General features: G+C 47.5%; 1 protein-coding gene across 4 annotated transcripts in view; it reads left to right on the top strand.

Moving 5' to 3' along the window:
* ezh1 (enhancer of zeste 1 polycomb repressive complex 2 subunit) overlaps positions 1–12,669 on the top strand; it is a 37,323-nt gene that overhangs the window by 11,779 nt on the left and 12,875 nt on the right. For 2 of the 4 annotated variants that reach the window (XM_056287398.1, XM_056287396.1), the window contains exons 2-10: positions 578–817; positions 3,810–3,935; positions 5,043–5,165; positions 6,086–6,203; positions 6,365–6,619; positions 8,435–8,537; positions 9,765–9,928; positions 10,132–10,223; positions 10,364–10,526. In XM_056287398.1, coding sequence (XP_056143373.1) covers positions 644–817; positions 3,810–3,935; positions 5,043–5,165; positions 6,086–6,203; positions 6,365–6,619; positions 8,435–8,537; positions 9,765–9,928; positions 10,132–10,223; positions 10,364–10,526 — 1,318 coding nt within the window. In that variant the 5' untranslated portion in view covers positions 578–643. Of the gene's footprint in view, positions 1–518; positions 818–1,559; positions 1,736–3,809; positions 3,936–5,042; positions 5,166–6,085; positions 6,204–6,364; positions 6,620–8,434; positions 8,538–9,764; positions 9,929–10,131; positions 10,224–10,363; positions 10,527–12,669 lie in introns of those variants that run through there. The other 2 variants (XM_056287399.1, XM_056287397.1) reach the window with 2 other exon arrangements.

Genomic DNA, 12,669 nt, shown 5'->3' with positions numbered 1-12,669 from the left:
TTTGGTGGAGGCACGCCCACTTCTGAGATCTCTCTGCTGTGTGTGTGTGTGTGTGTGTGTGTATGTGGGGGGACGGGGACGGGGACGGGGGACGTGTGCTCCTGGTAAATTCCATGTGAAATATTTTGTTGGGCCCATAATCCCCCCCTAGATAGACGTACGCTAACTAACGATGTCTAAGCTGTGAGAGAAACCAGGTTGCAATTAGGGCAATTCTGCATTAGACGTCAATGTTGTTTTGTCATCAGAGGGGGGCAGTCGCTCTGATAGTAAGTGAATGTGAATTGTGAAGTTTGTGCGCGTGTCTGCGCGTGCTTGCAAGAGAGACAGAGCGTGCATGTGCGTGTGTGAGTGAGAGAGAGAGAGAGCAACGGAAAGTAAAAGAAAGAGGAAATGGTTAGATAGAGGTTTGTTTTGTTTTATTTGGGAGGAAAAACGAAGGCTAATGAATGTGCACAGAGAAAGTTCAGCATTTTAAATGATTGCATGGCTCTAACTTCTCTCCTGTTTTTTGACAGTTTCGTAGACTAAAAGAAATAGAAGTTGTCAACAGAGTTTTGACTTCCTTGGCTTGCAGGAATGCACCCTGCATCTCAGTGGCAGTCAGTGGGTTTGCCAGTTATCCCAGTAGTTCTACAGAGCCATGGAGGAAACAGCAAGTCCAACACCATGTCCCAACCCCTTACCACCAGTACCAAGGCCTCAGCCTTCCTCCTACGCCCCCTCCCGCAGCCTGCTGGAGTGGAGGAGGAGGGTCAAGTCTGAATACATGCGTCTTCGTCAGTTAAAACGCCTCAAAAAAGCTGAGGAGGTCAAGGTGAGTTAATCTGCCTGCTTTCCCTCCATTCACCTTTATTTATTTACCTAGGACAGTGCACATTAAACAACATTTCTGTTTCCACATCACTGTAAATGTGCCTGAGTTAGCTAATGAGCTAATTTTCGTCCCTGGACAGGTAATACAATGCTTCAACAAGTACTACAATACATAAATACATTTCAGAAGCAACAGATATATAAAACAACGGGAGTATGTAGAGTGCCGGAGATGAGATCGTATTGTAAGAGAGTAACGACCACAGATGTGTAGACTCGCTAGCCCTTGGCTAACGGGTCGGACCCTTTAGTTGACTGGTTAGTGCAGTTGCCCATGGTGTGGGGAACCCAGGTTTGATTCCTGGCTGCCCATTAGCCAAGGGCTAGCGAGTCTACACATCCATGGTCATAACACAGTTACACTACCCCCCTCCTTTGCGCTTCAGCATACGAGCTCCTTCGCGCCTCTGAATGCATATGCATCCCACCACTGCCACCCAATGTAGTGAGAATTCAAGGGGCAGCCGGGAATCGAACCTGGGTTTCCCGCACCATAGGCAACTGCGCTGACCAGTCAACTAAAGGGTATGACCCGTTAGCCAAGGGCTAGCAAGTCTACACATCCATGGTTGTTACAATGTTACAGTATGATTACTCATGATTGCGAGTTTGGTTTGCTTTAAGCCATATCTTAAGTTTATGTTTAAAGGTTAGGTAATTAGTGCTCTCTCTTAATTCAATAGGTAGGCTATTCCAGTAGTGGGTGGCTCTGACTGAGAAGACTGTTTGCCCAAACTTGCTACATCTGAATTGTACAACACAGTCCCCTGTGGTAGTTGCCCTTGTTGCCCTGCTGCTACTATCCTTCTGCATTATGAGCTGGCTCAGTGGGGGAGGTGCAAGTCCATGTAAGACCAAGGCAAGCATCTGCAAAATGTCTAAATTAAATGAATTGTACTCTATGGCAATGGTGATAGCTATTAGCCTTTCGGTTAAGTGTTTTAGTGTTTGTTTGTAAACGGCTCAATTTTTTCCGCTTCCGGTGTGGGAAGATCGCAGTGCAAAGTTACGTTTGCAATAGCCTCACCCAGTACCAGTGTGGGAAGATGGCGGCGCGAATTCATGTTTGCGGTGGCCTCAGCCGGTACTGTCCATGCAGTGTCTTTGTCCACGTCTAAGTTTGTCTTCGTTGGATGGCTTGGAGAGCTGGTGCTGGATCGGCTGGGAGAGCTTGGTCTGCTGCATCCTGTGGGCCCAGGGACCACAGCTCTGTCTGGAGCTGTGCCTGAAGAGGTAACACCGAGGGTGGTCTGACAGGACGCGGAAACGGCGCAGGCTAAGCTAACTGCTAGCCCATGCAGACAGTCATTATGGCTGGTGTTCGTTCTCCTGAACAGAGGGCGGTCTGGCGGCAGCCTTGACTGTGTTTTTAGTGTCGTTGTGTGGAGTGCGGGGAGTTGTGTCAAAGGTGTCTGGCTGGGAGAGCTGGCAGTGGATCGGCTGGGGGAGCCTGGTCTGCTGTATTCGGTGGGTCCAGAAACAACGGCCTTGCTGCTGCGCCCAAGGAGGGAACACTGAGGGCGGTCTGACAGAACACGGAAGAGGGCAGGCTAAGCTAACTGCTAGCCCATGTAGACCGACAATTCCGACAGTCAGTCATTCTGGCTGGCGTTCGTTCTCCTAAACAGTGATTTATTGTGGGGTTTTTTTCAGTTTAGTTTAGATATATGTGTTAGTTTGGATATATGTGTTCTTGTAGTTCTTGTAGTTTTTGGATATATGTTTTTGTGGTAACACTTTAGTATGGGGAACGTAGTCACCATTAATTAGGTGCTTATTAGCATGCAAATTAGCAACATATTGGCTCTTAATTGGTCATTATTATGTACTCATTAATGCCTTATTCTGCATGGCCTTATTATACAACCAGTAAGCCATTAACCATGAGTTTTCCCTCTATAACCTCAGAATTATTGCTTATTAGTAGTGCCATCTCAATATGCTTTGCTTAGTATGGACTTTATAAGGTGGTAGTACCACAAGAAGAGTTATTCTCCCTTACTAACACTTAATGAATATGGTCTGTTCTTACATAACAAAACACACAACTACAAGTGTTAATAGTGTTAAATTACTGTAAATTAAGTTTTTGTTACTTAGAATATGTTCCCCATACTAAAGTGACATCTTGATCATTACTAATTCACTAGTAATTAAGTTTTTTTATGTTCCCCATACTAAAGTGTTACCGTTTTTGTCTTTGTGTTGCACTGCTGTGGGAAACGATGTTTCGTTTCATTTCATGTACACAAGTGCATGAAATGAAACGTCAAATAAAGTGTTTCTTGTTTCTGTTTTCTTTCTGAATTAATTTCAGAGTTGTTATGCTTGCGTGCGACCAGCTTGTAACACAGGATGCTATGTGGGAAAATATCCTAGCATGCAATAAGAGGTTGGCTGCCTCTGCCCAGAATTAGTCAGGTTGAATTTGACAGTACTGGCCACCTTTTCACCATGCTTTTTAAATGACAGCTTCGAATGTAGAATGATTTCAAGGTATTTAAAGTCAGACATCACCTTGAGCTGTTCTTCTTTATCAAAAACATCAGGTTGGTGAGCCTCTGTGGGTTTCCATGAGAAAAACCTACAGACGGTTTTGTTTTTGTTCAGGTGTAAACCTGAATTGCTTAACCAATCAGATACATGGACCATGACTGCAGTTTGTTTGCCTGTGTGTCTATGGAAAGGGAGGTGCAGACTCGTTTCTGTTTTTGGTGAATGTGTGTGTCTCTGTGTAACTATACACTATATTGTATAATTTGTCTAACTATAAACTATATTGTAGCTATATGTGTGCATGCTTTGGCCATTTTAGGTTTGTGTGTGTGTGTGTGTGTGTGTGTGCGTGTGTCTACATGTGTGTCTTTCTGTTTGTCAGGTAAGACTCTAGCATGTAAATGTGACATCGTCTCTCATCTTCTTCTTCTTCTTAGGCCCTCTTTATGTCCAACAGACAGAAGATTGAACAACAGACAAATCTCCTGAATGCTGATTGGTCCAAGCTCCGGATTCAGCCTATTCCTCTATCAACACCTAGTGGAGCTCTGCCCAACAAGAAGGTGTGTGTGTGTGTGTGTGTGTGTGTGTGTGTGCGTGCGTGCGCGCGCGCGTGCGTGTGCGTGCGTGCATACAAGAAAGAGAGAGAGAGTGGGAGAAAGGGAAAGAGGGTGCTGTTGTGCTCTCCCAGGACTTCTCAAATCTCCTTATCTTCTCTTCTGAGTCAACGAGTAATCCCCTCCTTTTGAGCTCTGTCTTGGTCGTCATCTCAGTGGGGCTGTTCTGGTTCGACTAGTAATCCTGTCTATTATTATGTTGATTCATAACAGCCAGTGTTAAGAAGAGTCCTCTGCATGGCATGATGCTGCGTCCCCCCCCCCATTTTCCGCTTTGCTCTCAGCTGTCAGGTGTCTCCAATAGCTTATGGAGGAGCTGTGCAGCAGAGCCAGACGGCACATGACTGTCTAACAGAGATCTATAGCTAAACACTATATAAGGGGTACCCATGATAAAAACAGCTCCAGGGTGTCCGGGTAGCGTGGCGGTCTATTTGGTTGCCTACCAACACGGGGATCGCCGGTTCGAATCCCCATGCTACCTCCGGCTTGATCGGGCGTCCCTACATACACAATTGACCGTGTCTGTGGGTGGGAAGAAAGATGTGGGTATGTGTCCTGGTTGCTGCACTAGCGCCTTCTCTGGTCGGTTGGGGCGCCTGTTCGGGGGGGGAGAGGGGGAACTGGGGGGAATAGCGTGATCCTCCGACGCGCTACGTCCCCCAGGCAAAACTCCTCACTGTCAGGTGACAAAAAGCGGCTGGCAATTCCACATGTATCGCAGGAGGCATGTGGTAGTCTGCAGCCCTCCCCGGATCGGCAGAGGGGGTGGAGCAGCAACTGGGACGGCTCGGAAGAGGCGGTTCATTGGTCGGGTACAATTGGGGAGAAAAGGGGGGGGTCCAAAAAACAGCCTCAGGCAATAAAAGAGGTTTTGTGTTTTGAGACGCTGTCATGGTCCTCCATAATGTGTTAACTTGCTTCCCTTTTCTTTTCCCTCTTAAGGACTGAACCGTGGTGTCAGATAGGTTATTGTACATTTTTTGTGCTTTTTCTTTTCCAGGATTTTATACTACGTTGTCTTATGCCTCTCTGCTTCTGATTTTATTGCAGATGTGTATTGTGGAGTTCGGCTTCCCAGCATTCAAAGCGCAGAGCATTGCTATGCGGCCTCTCACAACCATGGCAGGAATTCCCTTCATGTACTCCTGGTCGCCGCTGCAGCATAATTTTATGGTACTAAATACACAATACTGTGTTAGTGGTAAGAGCCTACTTTGCAGGCATAGCTTAAACATGTTTTTGCAAACAAGAAAAATGGGGGGGGGGGGGCCAAAAGAAAGTACACGAGAATGCTCAAATGTATGTCAGCATGAATACACACACACACACACACACACACACACACACACACACACACACACACACACACACACACACACAATCATACGCACATTCATATATAGATGCATGCAGGTTGTAGACGTACAGGCGTGGGAAGAGACACACGTATCCACACAGATGTATGCAAAAATACACACATGCAAAGCTACACACATGGGGCGTCCGGGAGGCATGGTGGTCTATTTTGTTGCCTACCAACGTGAGGATCGCCGGTTTGTATCCCCATGTTACCTCCGGCTTGGTTAGGCGTCTCTACAGACACAATTGGCCATGTCTGCGAGTGGGAAGCCAGATGTGGGTATGTGTCCTGGTCGCCGCACTAGCGCCTCCTCTGGTCGGTCGGTGCGCCTGTTGGGGGGGGTGACTGTGGGGGAATAGCATGATCCTCTCACGCACTACGTCCCCCTGGTGAAACTCCTCACTGTCAGGTGAAAAGAAGCGGCTGGCGACTCCACATGTATCAGAGGAGGCATGTGGTAGACTGCAGCCCTCCCTGGATCGGCACAGGGGGTGGAGCAGCGACCAGGACGGCTCGGAATAGTGGGGTAATTGACCGGGTACAATTGGTGAGAAAATAGGGGAAAAAAAATACAACGTTCACACCCTCCAATACAAACTTTCACCATACGCACTGTCACAGACAAATACAATGATACACACACAAACACTCATGTCTTGGTACAGACATATGCACGCCCACATTAACACACACAGATACACTCTCCAAAGAGATGCTTGCATTTCCTGCCTAGGTGGAGGATGAGACGTTCCTCCATAACATCCCTTACATGGGAGATGAGGTGCTCGAGCAGGACGAGGCCTTCCTAGAGGAGCTCATCGACAACTACGATGGCGTCCATGGAGACAGAGGTGCGATGAGCAATGTATTTTATTTGGTGTCGTGGCGGGGTTAGTTGGAAGCCAATGCTGTTCTTCAATATGGTCACTAACGCTGGGGGTGGTACACATGGACGCATATAGAGGACATCACCATTAGGAGATGACGCGTCGAGTGTGTGTTTGCATTCCAGAGGGAGGTTTTATCAATGACGAGATCTTTAAAGAGCTAGTGGAGGCCCTGAGCCAGTACTCCGACCATGAGGAGGAAGAGGAGGAGGAGGACATAGAGGTGGCGCCGGCGGCGGTGGCGGAGGAAGCAGGGAAGAAAGAGGAGGAGAGACCGATGAAGTGGAGCTCAGGGGACCTAGCGGAGGAGACCAAAGCAGGGGAGACCAAAGCAGGGCCCGTGACCTTCTTCAGGAGGAAGAGGAGGAGTCTTACTGAGGGTGAGCCTCTGTGAGTTTTCCTTGTGCTTGTTGAGATGGAGGACTACGCACAATCTATATGTGTGTATGCACACTGTCCTTCAGCAGACTATTGCATAGGCTTGTTGCTTATGTGGTGTTACATCAACATCGTCATTGCCAGTATTGTGTTATTTCAAAGCAAAAGCTTATTGCTTCAGCACTGAACAAGTAGGTTAAATGAGCAAATGCCTGCAACAATATGCTTAAAGTTGCGTTGGGTTTTTTTTATTTATCTGTCCCAATTTAATTTTGAAGCTTATATATGACTGGGGCGGCACGGTGGCACAGTGGTTAGCACGGTCGCCTCACAACAGAAGGTCCTGGGTTCGAACCCCGGGGTAGTCCAAACTTGGGGGCCATCCCAGGGCATTCTCTGTGTGGAGTTTGCATGTTCTCCCCGTGTCTGCGTGGGTTTCCTCCGAGTGCCCCAGTTTCCTCCCACAGTCCAAAGACATACAGGTCAGGTGAAACGGCCATCCTAAATTGTCCCTAGGTGTGAGTGGGTGTGTGTTGGCCCTGTGATGGACTGGTGGCCTGTCCAGGGTGTCTCCCCGCCTGCCGCCCAATGACTGCTGGGATCGGCTGCAGCATCCCGTGACCCGAATTCATATAAGCGGCTTGGATAATGGATGGATGGATATATATGACCAATATAAGTAAATGATACCATCAGCAAGAAGATTCAGTATTGCTATACAATGATTATAATGCTTGTTTCTGGGTTCGATTCCTCACAAAACTTGACCAAACAATTTACAGTACACAGCCACAATAGAGATACTTTACCTCACTGCTTGCAAATAACTGTTTTTTTCCCCAAAACAACACTACATCTTCTCACTCTTCTATTCTAAACAAATGCAGCAGATAGCAGAGGGTGAATGTAGATCTTTGCGACAGGCGGTAATACTTATGTGAAATGAAGTTGTTCTTCTGCGAAACACTACCGCTTTCGTCCACAAGGGCGAGCGAAGTCAACAAAAATCCAAAACTCAATTCAGTCACAGTGGTGTTTTCAAACTGTAAGGGTCATCACGTGCCATAATGGAGGATCTCGTATTGAATACGGTGAAACGGTGAAAGGCGACAATATCTTCTCGGAAAGAAGGGCAGAATGTACTGGTTATCGACAGCCTCAAAGCACCGGCATAAAAGTGGGCCGCTACTAAAATGTGATCACTGTGTCGAGGTTCTTGTGGCATGTGAGAGTCCAGAGGGTCGCAGCTTGTGCACGCTGAGTAAAGAAGCACACATTACACTGTAGAGATGCCAGGAGGGTGCACTGCCACATCAGGGCTGGCTGACATTGTTTACTTTAAAACAGGATCGATGTGCCAGTCCAGGCACAGTGTATGAGGGAAACTTGTTTGTCCATGACACTGATACCACCCGGTTCAAGTTACAGAACTGAATGACCTCTTCTGCAAACGCTTTATGGGGAACTGGGTTGTATTCACTTTGTGCCAACGCTAAAGTGAGAGTGAAAGACAAGCACACCTGGGTCCTAAGTAACTTAACTACAGTGAGGGAAAGACAAAGATGTACACATACGTAAAGGATTTTGTACACCAAGGAATACACTGGATATATCTCCCATGTTGCATAATATTGATTAAAGACGTTTATTGTGAACAGGTCAGACATAATACTGTGCAGTGTCAGACCTTTAGATGAGCTGTATCTGTAAATCAGAATTAAAGCCTGATTTGAAACTCTTAAGGTCGCATGAGCTGATAAAGGATCTGATGCCGCTCACTGTCTCACTTTTCGCTTCTTCTTCTTCTTCTTCCACAGCGAAGGATTTGTCCGGCACTAAGAAGATACCGCATGACAAGATATTTACAGCCATCGCCTCAATGTTCCCCTACAAGGGCACCATGGAGGAGCTTAAGGAAAAGTAAGAGAGAGGCAGCGAGAAAGTGGTAGTGTAACTGAGCATTTCCGTGCACAATGCCGAACAGGCCGTTGCTTAGTGTTCACCATGGAGACGTGAGCTCTCGGTGAGAAAAGTAATAATGGTCTGTCCCTCGCTGGCTCTCTTGCTCAAAGGAGCAGTTTCATCGGGCATCTGAAAGCGCACTTTACTTGAGCACAAAGAGGAGGGATGCACACTTTCCCTTTACTCAAACTGAAAGCAGTGTGCAGCCGATGTATGAAGTGAATGGCAATGTACAAAGTTCTGTCAGTCAAGTCAAGTTTATTTATTTATACAACCCCAAAATCACAAAGCAGACCCAACAGCCTTTACAATCAGTGGAATATATATGATGCCACCTACTCGGATGAGGAAAACCTCCGCAAAAGCAACCTTATCAGGGAAAAAAAGAATGGGAGAAACCTCAGGAGGAGCAACAGAGGAGGGATCCCTCTTCTAGGACAAACATGCAGTAGATGTCGAATGCATAAAGTTGATAAGTGTTGCCAAATTAAAATGTTACATCGTCGATTAAACACAGACCAAGGTCATGTAGAATATATATAGTTAATACATATAGCAAAGCAAATTTCAAAGTGGTGGTAGGCGATCCTGTTCAAAAGTTCGCAAGAGCTAGCTTTATTTATTCCCCCCCCCCTTTATCTCCCCAATTGTATCCGGCCAATTGCCCCATTCTTCCAGGCTGTCGCGGTCGCTGCTCCACCCCTGCTGATCCGGGGAGGGCTGCAGACTACCACGTCTCCTCCGATACATTTGGAGTCGCCAGCCGGTTCTTTTCACCTGACAGTGAGGAGTTTCGCCAGGGGGACATAGTGCATGGGAGGATCACGCTATTCCCCCCAGTCCCCCCCCCCCGGTAGGCACCCCCACTGACCAGAGGAGGCGCAAGTACAGCGACCAGGACACATACCCACATCCGGCTTCCCACCTGCAGACGCGGCCAATTGTGTCTGTAGGGACGCCTGACCAAACCAGAGGTAACACGGGGATTCAAACCTCCTTCCCCGTGTTGGTAGGCAATGGAATAGACCGCTACGCTACCCGGACGCCCCGATAGCCACTTTTAAATGTATTAGCTGTAAGGAGAGAGCGCAAAGCGTATGGAGTGAATCGCGCGATTATTCTTTTGAAAATTTTGCTTTGGATGTTGGTAATATCACTGACCCACTGCCACATCCATGTCCGCAGATACAAGGACCTCCTTGAGCCCCCCAGCCCAGTGAAGCTGCCGCCGCTCTGCACTCCCAACATGGACGGGCCCTTTGCCAAGTCCGTGCAGCGAGAGCAGTCCCTCCACTCCTTCCACACGCTCTTCTGCAGACGTTGCTTCAAATACGACTGCTTCCTCCACCGTAAAGGCCCTCTCCTTACCTCCTCTCGTTATTACGAATACATTTATTCATTGTGTGTTGAGTGTTTGGTTTTTTTTCTGCACTTATTTTAGGTGTCTGTGTTCTGGTTGGAGATTTATGCAGTGTCACGACCCACTGCTGGTAGCTATCACTGTGTGCATGTGTATTTACAAAGGAAACTCCGTCTCTTTCTCTTACTGAAGCTTTCCATGCTACGCCCAATGTTTACAAGAGGAAGAGTAAAGAGATCCGCATGGAAACTGAGCCGTGTGGCGTGGACTGCTTCCTGCTGCAGGTAAGTCCTCATTTATCAGATGCCCCCCCCCCACCCCCACCTTACCCCTGCTCAGTGTCATAACCCTGATGTTTAGATCCCAGTTCATCTACTCCTTTGTGTCTCTGTCATGCCGTTGTTATCCCCTCCTTCTGCTGTAGAAAGGGGCGAAAGAGTTTGCAGATCAGAACATGCAGCGGGCCCAGAAGTCTCGGCGGCGGCGGAGACAGCCCCGACCGCAGACCTCAAGCTGTCCCGGCCCGTCCGGGTCTACTGAGGAGAGCAAGGAGGCCGACAGTGACCATGAAACCACCTCCTCCTCAGGTAGGGAGACTGATCCGCATCACACTACACAAAAAACATCAAGCTATAACTCTGGAGATCATCACAACTGTTAGCCAGGTACAACTTTACCGTATGGGGGAAAACACCAAGACTAGTTTAGGGAGCAGAAGATAAAAGACAAGCTCTTGTAAACAATACCAATACAAGATTAGTTTAAAAAGAGTGGGATGAGCATCCGGGTGGCATGGTGGTCTATTCCATTGCCTACCAACACAGGGATTGCCGGTTCGAATCCCTGTATTACCTCTGGCTTTTTCGGGCATCCCTACAGATACAATTGGCCGTGTCTGTGAGTGGGAAGCCAGATGTGGGTATGTGGTCGCTGCACTATCACCTCCTCTGGTCGGTCGGGGCGCCTGTTCTGGGGGGAGGGGGAACTGGGGGGAATAGTGTGATCCTCTCACGTGCTGCGTCCCTCTGGTGAAACTCCTCACTGTCAGGTGAAAAGAAGCGGCTGGTGACTCCACATGTATTGGAGGAGGCATGTGGTAGTCTGCGCCCGGATCGGCAGAGGGGGTGGAGCAGTGACCGGGACGGCTCGGAAGAGTGGGGTAATTGGCTGGATACAATTGGGGAGATAAAGGGGGAGGGCAATCCAAAAAAATAAAAGAAGTGGGATGACAAGAAAAAGTGGCTTCTTGAAATCATCAACTCTGAACTCCATCCATCACAGATGTTTGTAGTGGTTTAGATAGCTGCTGAAATGTTCCTAGTTAAATGAGTCAAGGTTCACATCAATTCAACTGCAATTCCAAGTATAATGTGATGGCATAACCTGGTGACTGCTATGGCTGCAAAAAAAAAGAAAGAGAAACACAAACAGACCAGCGGAGAAAAGACAGACAAAAACACAGGGCAACAGACAAGAGCACCAAAATACCTCAGCGATAACATAATGTGCATATCCATATTAAGGAAAATGAAAATAGGACGATAATCTCTGCATAACATAAAACCCTGATAAAGCGGCATGCTAGCACAGGTTCACTAAGACATAATTTATAGTTAAGTAATTGGTACAATAATAATAATGTTAGTTATAATGATAATAATGGTGATGTGTGTGTTCAGCCACTGTGTCCGTGTGTGTATGGGTAGATACAATTACCCTGTACAGCATCACTCATCTATTTCATTTGAAAGTATTAAATTATATTTCCATTAGATTTTAATTTAAATATTATTATGGTTATGGGCGACACGGTGGTGCAGTGGTTAGTGCAGTCGCCTCACAGCAAAAAGGTTCTGGGTTCAAGCTCCGGGGTAGTCCAACCTTGGGGGTCGTCCTGGGTCGTCCTCTGTGTGGAGTTTGCATGTTCTCCCCGTGTCTGCATGGGTTTCCTCCGGGGGCTCCGGTTTCCTCCCACAGTCCAAAGACATGTAGGTCAGGTGAATTGGCCATACTAAATTGCCCCTAGATATGAATGTGTGTGTGTGTGTGTGTGTCAGCCCTGTGATGACCTGGCGGCCTGTCCAGGGTGTCTCCCTGCCTGCCGCCCAGTGACTGCTGGGATAGGCTCCAGCATCCCCGCGACCCTGAGAGCAGGATAAGCGGTTTGGATAATGGATGGATTATGGTTATTATAGCTGTTTCTAAATTAACGTAAACATTTTGTATGAATTCCTTCATCTGATAGCCATCACCTGCCAACAAGTAAAATACTTGCTGCCTGTTATCTCTGGTCTTTGTGCTGTCTGTAAATCTAAAGTGGGTTAAGCTGGTTTATTCTGAGGAGGTTGGAAAGGCGACACTGCACCGCCACTTCTGTCAATCACTTATGAGTCGCTGTATGGTCGAGGAGATGCATCACTTACAGTAACCCGCATCCCCCCCATACACATACACACACATGCACACTCACACACACACACACACACACACACACACACACGCACACGCACATGCACACTCACTCACATATGCACATGCACATACCCACACACATGTACACACGCACATGCACACACACACTCTCACAAACACACACACACATGCACATACCCACACACATGTACACACGCACATGCACACACACGCACACACACACATGCACATGCACCCAGACACACACACACATATGCACACGCACCCACACACGCACACACTCATACACACGCACAC

This window comes from Lampris incognitus, chromosome 10 (genome assembly GCF_029633865.1).
Source record: "Lampris incognitus isolate fLamInc1 chromosome 10, fLamInc1.hap2, whole genome shotgun sequence".
Taxonomy (NCBI): domain Eukaryota; kingdom Metazoa; phylum Chordata; class Actinopteri; order Lampriformes; family Lampridae; genus Lampris; species Lampris incognitus.
Note: the sequence above shows the minus strand (reverse complement) of the source record. Positions and strands in the feature narration are given on the sequence as shown.